Below are 16,643 nucleotides of genomic sequence, written 5' to 3' on the forward strand. Positions count from 1 at the left end.
AGCTGAATATTGACTGAAGGACTCAAGACCAGGCTGAATAAGAAGAGGGCATACACTGGAGTACAGTGTGCACATGTGCTAAAATTCCAATGCTGGTGTAAAACAGTTAACCATCAGTGTGCAACCCCCACCGCCCCCACCCCCAAGGCAGACACACACATTTGCAGGAAGGAGAGAGATGTGTCGGAAAGTGTAAGGACCAGTGGAAGTTGTCAATGGCGTGGCTGAAATGATAAAGATCTGCACAGGTGCAGGAGGGGCACATTTACAGTTAGAGATTTAACAGCCACAGAAGAGGGAAGTACTCTCTGAGTTCTAGTCCACATGCTAGGGCCAATGCATTTGCAAGTGGCTACACTCTGGATCTGGGGCTAATTGGAGTAGTTGAAGAGGAAGTTGTTCATTCAGAGGACAGGTTCAACCAGGAGAAGGAGAGTGAGATCTGAGGAGGAATGAACAGCCTTGAGTTCAAGAAAGAAGTTGAGACTTATAAGGCAAGGATTTTATCAGACCATTCAAGTACTTTTCATGTACAGTTTCTGAAAAGAAAAAAAAATCATTTTATAGATGGAGATTTAATTCCTCACTGTTAACAAATGTTGATTTTTGTAATTATATAAGGAGTCAAATTCAGTAATTATTAGATATTAATTCTAACTCATTGGATAATAAATTTATTCTATGGATGCCTTGAAAGCTTATTTAAGAGGTCAAATAAAAATTTATTCAGTTAAAATTAAAAAGGACCGTGGTAAAGAATTATATAAACTGGAAAAAGAAATAGGAAATTTAGAAAAAGATTTGCAGAGGAATATATCGGAAGAAAAAAGAGAGATTTAATAAAGAAGAAATTATAACTCCATGCAAACATAGAGCAGAAAAAATTAATTGAGAAAACTCAACAGAAGTATAATGAATTAAGGAAATGGGTACATAAGATTTTTGCTTGGAAATTGAAGACAAACTTCAAGGACCATTAATGCTATTAAAAAAAAATTAATTACTTATAAAGCTCAAGAAATAAATTATTCCTTTAAAGATTTTAATCTAATTTATATACATTTCGGTTCGATAATGATGAAGTTAAAAATCATAATTTTATATCTGAAATTAATTTTCTTTAAATTGCCAAGATCAGAAAGACTTAGATGCACCAATTACAGTTAAAGAAATTATTAATGCTCAATTCTTTACAAAGTTGTAAGTCTCTGGGGGAGGATGGTTTTCTGCCAGAATTTTATAAGAAATTTAAAGATTTGATAATACCTCCCTTTATGGAGGTGTTGAAACAGACAATGGAAACTCATTCTTTACCATAATATTTTAAAACTGCAATTAAAACTGTTATGCCTAAGAAAGATAGAGATTTATTAAAAACTCAACTTCATAGATCAATATCGTTATTAAATGTTGATTATAAAATTATAGCCATGGTGGGGAGCTGGCTGATGGAGGACCTCAGTTTTCTTCAGGCTGACTTCCAGGCCAAACATTTTGGCAGTTTTCGCAAAGCAGGACGTCAAGCGCTGAAGAGCTGGCTCTGAATGGGCAACTAAAGCGGCATCGTCTGCAAAGAGTAGTTCACGGACAAGTTTCTCTTGTGTCTTGGTGTGAGCTTGCAGGCGCCTCAGATTGAAGAGACTGCCATCCGTGCGGTACCGGATGTAAACAGCGTCTTCATTGTTGGGGTCTTTCATGGCTTGGTTCAGCATCATGCTGAAGAAGATTGAAAAGAGGGTTGGTGCGAGAACACAGCCTTGCTTCACGCCATTGTTAATGGAGAAGGGTTCAGAGAGCTCATTGCTGTATCTGACCCGACCTTGTTGGTTTTCGTCCTCCATCAGCCAGCTCCCCACCATGACTACCAGCCCCCCCACATCTCCATTGGGCACACAAAACTCAAAACGGTCAACCAGTTTACCTATCTCGGCTGCACCATTTCATCAGATGCAAGGATCGACAATGAGATAGACAACAGACTCGCCAAGGCAAATAGCGCCTTTGGAAGACTACACAAAAGAGTCTGGAAAAACAACCAACTGAAAAACCTCACAAAGATAAGCGTATACAGAGCCGTCGTCATACCCACACTCCTGTTCGGCTCCAAATCATGGCACCACCTACGGCTCCTAGAACGCTTCCACCAGCGTTGTCTCCGCTCCATCCTCAACATCCATTGGAGCGCTTTCATCCCTAATGTCGAAGTACTCGAGATGGCAGAGGTCGACAGCATCGAGTTCACGCTGCTGAAGATCCAGCTGCGCTGGATGGGTCACGTCTCCAGAATGGAGGACCATCACCTTCCCAAGATCGTGTTATATGGCGAGCTCTCCACTGGCCACCATGACAGAGGTGCACCAAAGAAAAGGTACAAGGACTGCCTAAAGAAATCTCTTGGTGCCTGCCACATTGACCACCGCCAGTGGGCTGATAACGCCTCAAACGTGCATCTTGGCGCCTCACAGTTTGGCGGGCAGCAACCTCCTTTGAAGAAGACCGCAGAGCCCACCTCACTGACAAAAGGCAAAGGAGGAAAAACCCAACACTCAACCCCAACCAACCAATTTTCCCCTGCAACCGCTGCAACCGTGTCTGCCTGTCCCGCATCAGACTTGTCAGCCACAAACGAGCCTGCAGCTGACGTGGACTTTTTACCCCCTCCATAAATCTTCGTCCGCGAAGCCAAGCCAAAGAAAAAAAAAAGAAGAAAATAAAATTATAGCTAATGTTTTAGCAAATAGTTTGGCTAAATACCTACTGGATTTAATACATATGGATCAATCTGGTATTGTTAAAAAGCAACATTCTGCTGATAATATTGCTAAATTAATTTGTTTAATACATGTGTCTCAAAAGAAGTCAGAATTGGCATTGGTGTTATTTTAAATGCTGAGATGCTTTTGATAGATTAGAACAGATTTATCTATTTAAGGTGTTAGAAAATTTTGTGTTTGGATCAACATTTGTTAATTGGGTCAAAATTTTATATAAAAACCCTTTGGCTAAGGTTGTAACTAATGAGCAAATTTCTTCAGCTTTTCTGTTGATTAGATTGACTAGACAAGGATGCCCTTTATCTCCACCTCTATTTGTTTTAATGATTGAACCTTTATCAAAATTAATAAGCAAGATTGTAGTGGCCGTGTAGTGGGCCGAGTTGGCGCACAGCGCGGTATCGCGAACTGTCGCCGGCACGGTTCTGCGGGCATGTGGAACCATAATACAGACAGCTGAATACTCACCTAATGGACTGCATGCGAGAGATACTGAGTGCCGAGGAGTGACACGTTGTTCTGCTGAGTCTCCTGCCAGAAAGCGCGGAACACTCACAAGGCTTGGTTGAAACTGCCGGTCCTGTGGATCAGCAGCAAACTCATAATGATGTCCCACCTTGTCCCATGCATCCTGGGACATGCGGTATATAAAATAAGCCTGTAAACCCTGAATAAATCAGTCTTGAGTTGACTAAGCTGGTGTGTGTGTTTGTATTACTTTAGTAGCTCTACCATAGTAGCCGCTACAATTGGTGAACCCGAATGCAAGATTCAGCCGAAGTCCGAGTCTACAGTTATAATGGATGCAAGTACAATAGCAGCGGCAGCTGCCGCCACCGTGGCAGTTAACACAGTTGAACTTCACTTGCCTCCTGTTTGGACCCATCAACCTTGGGTTTAGCTTATTCAGGCTGAAATCCAGTTTGTCTTCGGGGCATAACGGCGGAGGACACGAAATTATGGCACGTCGTAGGTGCATTGGACACCGCTACCGCATCTCAAGAAATCAGGTTCTGCCAATTTCTCAAGGATACGTTAGAATTGACAAGACATGAGCGCAGCATGCAGCTTTTGAATATGGAAATTCTGGGTGACAGGAATCCATCGGACCTAATGAATGAGATGCTGGCATTGGCGGATGGTCATTCTCATTGCTTGCTCTTTGAAACTCTATTCCTGACAGGCTCTATCGTACTCCAACAGAGGAGTCTCTCAAATACAACCTGTTTTGGCAGCAGATATATCTCCCATGTTCAACGAGCCTCCTGTATCTGCAGTTAAATCAAAAGAGGAGGAACGTGCTGATGGGCATCAAGATTGGTGTTTCTACCATCACCGTTGGGGAAAAAAATGCCCATAAATGTGTCCAGCCATGTACCAATTACAGGAAAAAGGCAGGGAAACAAAAGAGTCGGCTGGCAGTAGTGGCTTCGGCAGCTAGCGCAAATACCGGCCTATTGTACCTTCAAGACGACGCTGGTAAGTGCAAGTTTCTTGTAGACACGGGTGCTGAGGTCAGTTTTCTCCCGCCAACTTATTTTGAAAGGACGCATAAAGAACAACACCTGGCTCTTCGAGCGGCAAATGGAACTACCATTCCCAGCTTTAGCACACGATGGATCACAATTGGAATAGGAGGGACCACATTCCATTGGAATTGCGTCTTAGCTTCTGTTGCTCAGTCCATTTTGGGTGCAGACATTTTACGATCCCATGACTTTTACTAGTAGATGTGAAACAGAAGAAATTGGTTCATGCCACCAATTTTCAGACATACATCTGGCATGCAACAAAGGGAGAGTTTCCCAGCTCAGGGTACATATGCTGCAAAAGGGTGCCTATGCTGCTCTGGTCAACGAATTTCCCCGTATTCTCACTCCTAATTTAAATGCCTCAAAAAGAGTCCATGGTATGTCTCATTACATAGAAACTTCAGGCCCACCAATTCATGCCAGGGCTCGTCGTCTTCCACCTGATAATTTGCTGCAAGCAAAGGCAGAGTTTATGGCAATGAAAGAGATGGGTATCATTCAACACTCCAACAGTCCTTGGGCATCACCATTACACATGGTACCCAAAAAAACAGGTGAATGTAGACCCTGTGACGATTACCGTAGGCTCATTAATGTTATTACACCCAACAGGTACCCAATCCCTCATATACATCATTTTGATTTTGCTGCCCATCTACGCAATTCCCGCATTTTTTCCATAGTTGATCTGGTTAAGGGATATCATCAGGTACCAATGCATAAGGATGACATTCCAAAAACAGCAATTATTACCCCTTTCGGGCTTTTTGAATTTCTTAAAATGCTGTTTGGATTGAAAAACACTGTTCAAACCTTCCAGCAGCAGATGGAGGCTTTAGGCAGGGATTTGGAGTTTGCATACATTTACTTGGATGACATCCTTGTAGCCAGTCAAACTGAGCAAGATCACCACCTGCACTTATGCAGCCTGTTCCAATGGCTAGAGGAATTCGATCTTACCATGAACCCTGGCAAATATCAATTTAGCAGATCCACCATCGACTTCCTAGGACACAAAATCAAGGCCGACGATATATTCCCCTTATCCAGCAAGGTAGACACAGTCTGTGCTTTTTCCAAACCTACCACGGTTAAGGGACTGCAGAAATTTCTGGGCATGATAAACTTTTATCACTGGTTTATTCCCGCAGCTGCTGACATTCTTCGACCACTGTTTCTGATCGTCTCCACCAAGCACAGGGACATTACCTGGACATCAGTTACGTTTACGACTGCCAAAAAAGCTTTGGCCAAAGCAGCAATGCTCACTCATCCTAACCCTGAGCTACCTTGGGGCTTAGCACTGATGCCTCGAGTATGACCGTGGGTGTGGTTCTTGAGCAGTACATCAATGGCCATTACCAACCCCTCACTTTCTTCAGCCGACATTTAAGGTCAGCGGAAGTGAAATATAGTACATTTGATCGGGAGTTGTTGGCATTGTACCTAGCCACATGGCACTTCCAATATGTTTTGGAAGGTTGTCATTTCACTGTGTTTATGGATCATAAGCCATTCATTATTGCCTTCAGCAAAATAACAGATCCATGGTCGGCAAGACAGCAGCATCACTTATCATACATTTCAGAATTCACAATGGACGTGCGCCATGTTTCAGGGAAAAACAATCTTGAGGCAGATATACTGTACAGACCGACTGTATATGATATTCAGGGTGGGAATCGATATTCCTGAATTGGACAGCGCACAGGCCATAGACCCTGATGATCAGGCATACAGTATGGCCATTACTAACCTAGACATACAATGGGTGGCACCACAACAGGGCAGCCCAACCCTCCTTTGTGATGAGTCTTTGGGGTACCCTAGACCATGAATTCTGGCATCATGGCTGTGTATTTTTGACCAGATACACAGCTTGTCTCATCCGTCCATCAGAACATTAGTCAAGCTCATGTCAAATAAATACATATGGCATGGACTAAAAAAAGATGACACTCAGTGGGCACGTACATGCACCTCCTGCCAGACGGCCAAAATTCGGCAGCCCACCAAGGTACCTCTTCAGCCTTTTCTAGTGGTATGCAGGAGGTTTGAACATGTGCATGTGGACCTGGTCAGACCATTGCCAGTATCTCAAAACATGAGATACATTCTAACAGTGGTGGACCATTCCACACGTTGGCCAGAGGCCATCCCGTTGCCATCCATTGACACTGAAACATGTGCTAGGGTGCTAATCGTCAATTGGATCGCTAGATATGGTGTCCTGACGCACATAACTTCAGACTGCGGAGCACAATTCACCTTTGCATTATGGTCTGCTTTTGTGCGCTTTTGTGGCTCACACCTGCACCACATCACGGCATACCACTCACAGTCCAACGGCCTTGTGGAACGTTTCCACCTGCAACTAAAGTCTGCACTTAAGGCCCGACTCACTGGTCCCAATTGGGTCGATGAGTTGCCATGGGTTCTGCTGGGAGTTCTCATGGCCCCAAAGGATTTGTCTGCATCATCTGCAGAGATAGTTTATGGTATGGTCCTTACAGTTCCGGGGACATTCATTTTGCAACCAACTCTGACTTGGACATCCTTCAGCAGTTTTGATGTAGTATCACTATCAGCAGATCTGTTCCTACCAACTGGCAGGGAACCCCTAAACAACATGTGCCCCCACCGCTCCTGGGCTCTGATTTTGTTTTTGTATGTAGACAGGTCCCAGGAGTGCCATTACAACAACCATCTGAGGGCCCTTTCCACGTGATTAAGAGGGACAGGGTTGTGTTTACTTTGGACATTGGGGAGCATTTGCAGCTGTTTAGTGTGGATGTGGATCCTATTTCACCCATTCAAATGCCCCCAGCGCAGACAACGTGGGCATCCACATGCAACTGGTGTTTCAACTTCCAGCAACAATTCTGGGGGGGGGGAGTGATGTAGCAGCTGTGTAGCAGGCCAAGCGGGCACATGGCGTGGTATTGTGAACTGTCGCTGGCATGGTTCTGCGGGCGTGCGGAACCATAATACGGACAGCTGAATACTCACCTAATGGACCGCACATGAGAGATACTGAGTGCTGAGGAACAGCACATTGATATGCTGAGTCTCCTGCCGGAAGGTGCAGAATACTCATAAGGCTTAATTTAAACCTGCTGGTCCCATGGATCAGCGGCAAACTCATAGTGACATCCCAATATATAAAAGAAGCCTGTAAACCCTGAATAAATCTGTCTTGAATTGACTAATGTGTTTGTATTACTTTAGTAGCTCTACCATAGTAGCTGCTACAACATACTAATATTAAGGGAATAAAAATTAGTAGAGAGGAACATAAGATTAGTTTGTTTGCTGATGATGTTTTGGATTTTATAACAGATCCTATAAATTCTTTGCATTTTTTAACATATAAGATTGAATGAGAGAATGTGATGAAATATCAGATTATAAAATTAATTGGGACAAAAGTGAAATTATGTTTTTGGTTGATGGGGATTATACGCAATGTAAACAATTTGTTTAATTTAGATGGTCAGGTAATGGAATTAAATATTTAGGGATCAAAATTGATAAAGGTTGAATCATTTACATAGATTGAATTATTTACCTTTACTTAATAAAATTAAGGATGATTTAAATAGATGTAATGACAGCTAAAACCTTAATGAGTAGAGTAAATTGTATTAAAATGAATATTCTTCCAAGGATTCAATATCTTTTTCAGTCTATTCCTTGTGAAATACCTCAAAAATTATTTAGGATTTGAATTTTATTATTAGGGAGTTTTTATGGAAAGGAAAGATGTCTAAAAATTTAACCTATAAGTTTGAATTAGAAGGTTTACAGCTACCGCATTTCAAGAATTTGTATAAAGCAGCCCAATTAAAGTTTATTTATGGGATGTTTGATTTAGAGAAATCTTTAACTTGGGTTAAAATAGAATTAAGTAAAATAGGTGAGGAACATATGCAGGAATTTATTTATAAATGGAACACAAAACTGTTAACAGGAACTAGAGATATGCCTATTTTGAAACATTTGATTGAATTATGGAATAAAATAGATCATAAATCATTATTAAGATGAGGTTGATTTAGATAGACAGATGAATGAGAATGATTGAATGCAGTTATGTAAAGATAATATGAGGAAAATTATTAATGTAAGTTATGATCTGGTTCAATATAATTTTTTACATCAATTTTATTTACTCCCCAAAATTTTTTTAAAAATCAAACATTATCAGATTTATTTTTTAGATGTGGTCAAAAAGTTGGCTCATTTTTTCACTCTACTTGGCAGTGTCCCAGAGTAAAACCTTTCTCGATAGAGGTGAAAGTAATTTTGGAGAAAATAAAGATAAAACTCTCGCTTGATCTGATATTATTTTTGTTGGGTAATGTTAAAATGATTAGTCTTAAATTAAGATTAACTATGATTCAAATTGAATTTTTACGATTAGCTTTAACTATTTTTAATGTGACGAGCCCAGAGAACCCCAAAACCTAGCAGCAATAGAAATTCACCATGACAAATGGTTACATAAACAAAAATTACTTTTAATGTTCTTTAAACATCAAAACAGGATCAAACTTTAACTTATTACTATTAACTTAACCTAACTTAACCCCCTTCTAATTCTAAGTGCAAGTGTATGTAATGAGTGTATCAGTTCAGAAAAGCTCTTTGATTCACAGTCCAATCTCACCTCACTCCTGCAAGTTCACTGGTTGCAGGTAATTCTTATACTGTGCACAGAATTTAACATTTATGAATTTCACCAGGCTTTGGTGCTTGAAAGGTAAATAGTTACCACTCAGGAAGGTTCTTATTGGTTTTCAGAGAGAGATTTGTTGCTCGTTGGACACAAACTGATTCCTTCCAATCAGTGTCTTGCCAAGGAAACTTACCCCATCAGGGTTTTCCAGATGATAACCTCTTTCTTTCAGGTCACCAGTGTTCTTTTCCTGTTTCCCTTATCTCAGGCGAAACATTATACAGCCACAAGGGCTTTGAACAGCTGAACTAATAACTCACAACCTGTCTTTAAAATGTTTTTTTTACAAGCTTGCGAGCTTTTCACATTCCAGTTCCAGTTGCTGCTACTGAACTGTAGAACTGTATAACTCTCTCTCTATTTCTCTCTCTCTCTCTCTCTCTCACACACACACACACACACACACACACACACACACACACACAGAAAATCACATGACCCTCTTATAACAGCAAACTGCACTCAGACAGATTGATTGTGGCACTGGACCCAATCTTCTAAGTCAATTCACCTGTTGCTTTCTAAAACAATATGTTTTCCTTTCCTACTTGTGAAGTCCTTATAGGCATTCTTCAAAGTTGTTTGCAAAGGCACCCGGAGTCTGGACTATCTGATTTGAGCAGCGCTCTGGAATTTTAAATGAGGTCTGTTTTGAAGTGTTTGAATCTGTGTGTGACCAAACTAAATACCCCACAATAAATTTTCAAAAAACATATCTATACACAATATCAAATATAACTCGTCATTTTAGAAAATGCATAGACATTACTTGGAAATCAGATATAGATTTAGGGATGGAGAGATGGCATGCCAAATTATTTTCATGTATTCCACTTGAAAAAAATAACCTATAACCCATGAAATAATTATCACTTATTTTTTAAAATATGGAGCCCATACTTACAACCTGTTGGTTTGAACGTGCGAGAGCTCTCATCAGCTCGTTCCTGTGGTAACTCTCAGCTCCAGAGCTATTTGAATTGAGGTTATATTTCTGTTTTTGAAATTGTCCTTTTTTTATTTTCTTTCTTTTTTTTAATGTTAGGGGTTTATGGGTGGTTGGGACAGTGGGAAAGGAAGGAGGGATAAGGTGATATATATACACCACCCAAAATTGTTTTTATTTAAATTCTTTTAATAATTCTAGATGTGGTTTTAAAATTTTAAATAAAATATGAAAATAAGTTGAGAGGCCTGATGCCTTCCTCATGGGGAAAAGATGTCTGCAAAAAGTAGGAAGTGCAGGGTGCAGTGTTACAATGAGTCACAGAGTGCAGGTTGCACTGTTACTGTCAGTCACAGAGTGCAGGGTGCGGTGTTACTGTGGGTTACAGAGTTCAGGGTGCATTGTTACAGTGAGGCACAGGTACAGGGTGGGGTGTTTCAGTGAGACACAGAGTGCAGGGTGAGGTGTAACAGTGAGTCACAGACAGTTTGTGGTGTTACAATGAGTTAGTGTGGACGATAAAGTGTTACATACAGTGAGCATGTGCAGGGTGGGGTGTTAAGGTAAGTTACAGAGTTCTGTGCATTGATTTACAGTCACTCAAAGTGTGCTGAGTGGGGTGTGACCGTGAGTCAGTGTGCATGGGTATTGTCACATTGAGTCGCACTTCTCATATCAACTTTGGTCCCTTTTCCCTACCACCCTCTTCCTGTCTTAGTGGTCCAGAACCCATTACTTAAAGTCACACCCTTAACCCTAATTTTTCTTCCAATATTTCTTTCTGAAAGATCAATGTGCCTTGATGCAGGGGGAGTTGCTGAAGCATGCCTTGGGCCTGGATGTCACACTCCGAGAAAGGTCACAGACTGTTTGGGTGGGTGTGGGTGGAGTATTAAAGGATCAGGCTGTGGGAAGCTCAGGGTCATTCCTGAGAACATACTGCAGAAGATCTGTAAGTGATTGCCCAACTTGTGTTTGTTTTTTCCGATATAGATGGGAACACATTGCAGTTCACTGGAATGGAAGAAGTGCAGGTGGATCAAGGGGAGTCTGCTTATGTCCATGGATGGTGGGATGGGACAGATGAAAGGACAGGCAATGCTTGGGAAACTGGTGTCACAAGGGGAATGGTGAATTGGGAAGGAGGTTGCAAAGAGAAGGTGTCCATTTGAGGTACTGAAAGGGGCAGTGGAGAAGTGAAGGGAAGTGAAATCCCTCTGGAGCTGATGGGCTCCGCATAGGATGATCCAGTGAAGATGAAAACTGGTAGGGATTTTTGTCTGCTCTGGTGAGAGCAGAGAGGGAGAACCTGGATGAGATGCGATCAAGGATGCTCCCTAGCAGAGCAGAGGGGAAACCATAGTCTTAGAAGAGATTTCAGAGAAAATTTGTATGCAAAGTCTCATCAATGGGGCAAATACAACAGAGACCAGGAACTGGGAGAAGGGAGGGATTCCTTGAGAAATGTTACTTCTTTATAGGATGGTCCAAATGGAATTGCACGCTCTGTGACTTTAGAGACCAGCTAGGAGAAGGGTTCACACTAGAAACAAATCTCTATGTCATGACTTGGTGGATTAACGTCACAGTTAGCAGCAGCGCCGCTGTATTTAAGGAGCATGTACGTCCTCCCCATGGCCCATTGCTCCGATTTCCTCCCACATTCCAAGACATAAGGGATTGATGGATTAATTGGTCACATGGGTGTGCTTAGGTAATGCAGGCCTGTGGACCAGCATCTCCACATTATAAATTAAATGCATTTGTACTAAAACATCATTTGGATGCAACTTTCATTGTGCTATTTTTAAGCAGTTTGTGAAATCAGTTAAAGCATTATAATAAACAATGTGTGACATGCAGTAAATCCTTTCATTGTCAGGTTCAACATGCCTCATGATGACAGCTTGAAATGCAGAGAGGCCAGAGTGAAACATCAGTACCACGTTATGGCTGCAACCTTGAACTACCACACTAGCCCATGGACCTGGTCAAAGTGCAGCCGCAAGTACATCACCCAGTTTCTCGAGTATGTTCATTTCAGTCAGTCCCCCTACCTTTTCACGCATACATCATGCAGCTCCTGAGGGTGTGTTTAAGGTCTCCCTGAAAAGCTTTGCAGTTCTGTGGCCATCTCAGGATTGAGGGTGATTTGCTTCCTTAAAACTCAACAGCAGAGAAACAGACCTTTTGGCCTGTCTAGTCCGTGCCAAACAGTTAGTTTGCCTCATCTCATAGATAAGCACCCAGACCATAGCCTTCCATATTCCTCCCATCCATGTACCTATCCAAATTCACAACCTTATCTGTCAGTTTGTTCCAGACCTCTCGCTATGTGAAGTTCCCCTGAATGTTCTCCTTAAACATTTCACCGTTCACCCTTAATCCATATGCTCTAGTTCTTCCCTCAACCAACCTAGCATTTTCTCTATCTGTACTCCTCATCATTTTGTATACCTCTATCAAATTTTCCTTAATTCTCCAGCACTTCAGGGAATTAAGTTCGAAGCGGTTTAAACCTTTCCCTGTAACTCAGCTCCACAAGTCCCAGCAGCATCCTTGTGAATCTTTTCTGCACTCTTTCAATCTATTGATATCTTTCTTAAGATACTGAGGCTTCTCCTCAGTTCTGCAGCCTTTAATTTTTTTTAAAATTTAGACATACAGCACGGTAACAGGCCATTTTGGCCCACGAGTCTGTGCCGACCAATTTACACCCCATTAACCCTGGAGCAGTGAGCAGAAGTCATTTGGCTCTGGAAATTGAGAAGCAGTCTACTGGTGCTTGCACTCATATCTGCTATCCTGAATGCCCCTTCTCCTTGTTGAACTGTGGTGGGACACCCAGGAGTTGCTGGTGATGGGGAGCGTATCTCCAGGCTCCAGAAATGGGCCCCACTTTGGCAAGTTGTTACCAGGTGAATGCAGCAAAGGGTGCAGGGCGCTTCTCTGAATCTCCTTGGAAATGAGCAATAATGTATTTAGCCACTTGTGATCAATATAATCTGGCAGCACCTTTTTAAATTTAGAGACTAGTTCTTTCTGGCCAGTGAGCCTGTGGCTGCCCTAATGTATAATTTGGGAAGAAATTGGACCCGGAGGAAGCCCACGCAGACAAGGGGAGAATATACGAGGTCTGTACAGGCAGAGGCTGATTCAAACCCAAGTTGATGGTGCTGTAATTGCGCTAATCACATAAGAACACATGAACTTAAGAACAATAGAAATAGGAGCAGGAGTTGGATATTTGGCCCATTGAGTCTCCCCGCCGTTCAATCAGATCGTAGTTGATCTTCAATTTAAATTTTTAAATGTTTAAATTTTAGATTTTAAATTTAGACATACAGCACAGTAACAAGCCATTTCAGCCCATGAGTCCGTGCAGCCCAGTTTACAGCCAATTAATCTACACCCCTGGTACGTTTCGAATGGAGGGAAGAAACTGAGTTCCCGGGGAAAACACACACAGACATGGGGAGAATATACAAACTCCTCACAGACAGCGTGGGATTCCAACCCCGGTTCCGATTGTTGATGCTGTAAAGATGTTGCACTAACTGCTATTCCAATTGTGTCTGATCTGATGTGCAGGTCATCTCCATCCACCTACCTTACCCCATATCCTTGAATTCCCCTACTTTGTAAAAATCTAACCAACATTGTCTTAACTATTTTTACTGATGTAGTCTCCGCTGCTTCAATGGGCAGTGAATTCCACAGATTCACCACCCTCTGGGAAAAGCAGTTCCTCCCCATCTCCATCCCAAATCTACTATATCCCCTAGTTCTGATCTCCCCCACCAATGGAAACAACATATTGTTAAGAGCCCAAAGGACCCAAAACCCAGCAGCAATAGACATTCACCAAGACAAGTAGTTACTTAAACAAAAGTTGTTTTTAATTATCTTTAAACATGATAACAGAATCAAACTTTAACTTATCTCTATTAACATAACTAACCAAACTTAACCCCCTTCTAATTCTAAGCGCACGTGTACGTGATGTGTGTGTAAATGTAAGAAAAGTTCCTTGGTTCACAATTCAATCTCACTTCTCATTCTTCCAAGTTTACTGGTTGCAGGCAATTCTTATACTGTGCACAGAATTTAACATGTATAAAGTTCACCAGGCTTTGGTGCTCAAAAGGTAAATGGTACCCGCTCAAGAAGATTCTCGTAGGGTTTGCAGAGAGAGATATGTTGTTCCAGGATTTCTACAATTGAGGTACCACCATTAGTCACCTCAATGTCTTGCTGATGAAATTTGCCCCATCAGGGTTCTCCAGATGATAACCTCTTTCTTTTGGGCTATCACAGAGTTCCTTTCTGTACCTTTTATTCCAAGAGAAACATCAGACAGACAGCACTTCTAGCCATCCACTGCTCTGGAGCTTTCTGTTTCAGTTCCAACAAGCTTCTCCTGCTTGTTTCAGCTGACTGTCTCCCTCTCTCTCTCTCTCTCTCTCTTTCTCTCTCCAACTGCCAGAAAGCCCATGTGACTCTCTCACTTGCAAAACCTCTGACCTTTCCCAGCAAACAATAGGAGTGAGACTTCTTGTCAAGCTGTTGTCTTTAGGTAAACAAAAACCCAGGTGTGACCTTTCCGTGTCCTCTGTCAAAATCTTTACAAAGAGCTCTTAACAGTCAGAGTTTCTCCTATTTGTTGCTTTAATGATGTCATTTCAATTAGCACCTACTTATGAAATGTGCATAGCATTCTACATCATTTCTGTAAAATCACTGAATATGAATTCTTCAATATTTCAAAAAATATCTGCTTTAAAATGTGTGTATGTTTGTAACCTACTCTAATTTTACCAATTTATCTCCCAAATATTCCATTACAGTACCTACCTCAATTTTATCAATGCCTTTTATCATTTTATGCATTTCTATATGTTCCCTTCTCATTCTTCTAAATTCCAGTGAGTACAGCCCCAGATGACTCAATCTCTCCTCACAGGCCAACTCCCTCATCTCTGGAATCCACCTGGTGAGCCTCCTCTGCCCCACCTCTAAAGTCAGTACATACACAAAGTAAGGAGACCAGAACCGCACACAGTACTCCAGATGCAGCCTCACCAGTAATTTGTGTAGTTGCAGCAAGCCCCCAACCCCACTCCTAAATTCAATCCCTCCAGCAATAAAGGACAACGTTCCATTTGCCTTCTTGATCACCTGCTGCACCTGCAAACCGACCTTTTGTGATATATGCATAAGCTCTCTCCACATCCATCTGCATGGCAGTGTGCTGTAATCACCATTTAAATCTTCGATTTTTCCTTCCAAAGTGGGTAACCACATTTTGCACTCCATCTGCCAAACCCTTGTCCACTCACTTAACCTATTTCTCTGCAGACTTTGGTATCCTCTGCACAAGTAGCATCACATCAGCAAACCCAAACACTCTTCCAGATCGTTAAAGTATATCGTGAACAGTTGCAGGTCCTGCTCACATTGATTGCCAAGTATAAAAAAAACCCCTTGTACCCCAAATCTCTGCTTTCTATTGGTTAACCAATGCTAATACATCACCCTAACTCCATGCATCCTTATCTATGTATACATCTTTTATGTGGCACCTTATCGAACGCTTTCTGGAAATACAAGGAAACAGCATCCATCTGCACCCCTTTATCTACTGCACTCATTATATCCTCAAAGAACTCCAGGAAGTTTTTCAAACAGGACCTGCTTTTGCGGAATCCACACTGCGTCTACCTGATGAATCCATTTCGCTCTAGATGCCTCATTATTACTTCTTTAATGAAAGCTTCAAGCATTTTCACAACTGCAGGTTTTAAACTAATTGGCCTATAGTCCCCTGCCATTTGCCTAGATCCTTTTTTGAAGAGTGGTGTGACATTCACCACCTTCCAGTCTGCTGGGACCTGTCCAGAGTCCAGAGAATTTTGGTAAATTATTACCAAAGTCTCGACTATAACGTGGCATTTCATTCAGTACGCTAGCATGTATTCCATCAGGCCCAGGGGATTTATCTATCTTCAGACTTAAGGTTCTGTGTACAACCTCTTTAGTGTTAACTATTACATCCAGATCCTCACCTGCCATCACATCAATAACATCCATCCTTGGCATGTTAGACATGATCTTCACCACGAAGACTGACACAAAATGGTAATTCAAACTCTCAGCCATTTCCTCATTACAAATATCAATTCTCCTCTTCTCATTCTCCAAGGGACCAACCTTTAGACACTCTTTTGTGCTTTATATAATGATTAAAAACTTTTACTATCTGTTTTTATACTTTTTGCTAATTTTTTTTCATAATCTTCCTTCCTTCCCTTTATTGGTTGCTTTGTGGTTCTTTGTTTGTTTTTATAGTTTTCCCAATCTTCTCATTTCCCACTGCTCTCAGTGACTTTGTACGCACGAGCTTTCAGTTTGATGCCTTCCTTTATTTCCTTAGTTATCCATGGCTGGCTGTCCCCACCTGGACTGTAGATGCTTTTAATTGGAATATACTTTTATTGAGCACTGCGAAAAATCTAATTGAAAGTCCTCCACTGTTCCTGTGTTCCCAGTCTACCTTGGCCAATGCGTCCCTCATCTACCTTGGCCAGCTCCTCCCTTATCTACCTTGGCCAACTCCTCTCTCATCTCCTTTGTTTAGGCATAACACAATAGTT

At 41.7% G+C, this 16,643-nt stretch overlaps 1 protein-coding gene across 6 annotated transcripts in view; it reads left to right on the forward strand.

Annotated features, from left to right (window-relative positions):
* LOC138745789 (A disintegrin and metalloproteinase with thrombospondin motifs 20-like) overlaps positions 1-16,643 on the forward strand; it is a 381,593-nt gene that overhangs the window by 141,273 nt on the left and 223,677 nt on the right. For all 6 annotated transcript variants that reach the window (XM_069903086.1, XM_069903087.1, XM_069903089.1 and 3 more), the window contains one exon: positions 11,873-12,019. In XM_069903086.1, the coding sequence (XP_069759187.1) occupies positions 11,873-12,019 (147 nt within the window). The remainder of the gene's footprint in view (positions 1-11,872; positions 12,020-16,643) is intronic.

The sequence above is a fragment of the Narcine bancroftii genome, chromosome 11, assembly GCF_036971445.1.
Source record: "Narcine bancroftii isolate sNarBan1 chromosome 11, sNarBan1.hap1, whole genome shotgun sequence".
Classification (NCBI taxonomy): Eukaryota; Metazoa; Chordata; class Chondrichthyes; order Torpediniformes; family Narcinidae; genus Narcine; species Narcine bancroftii.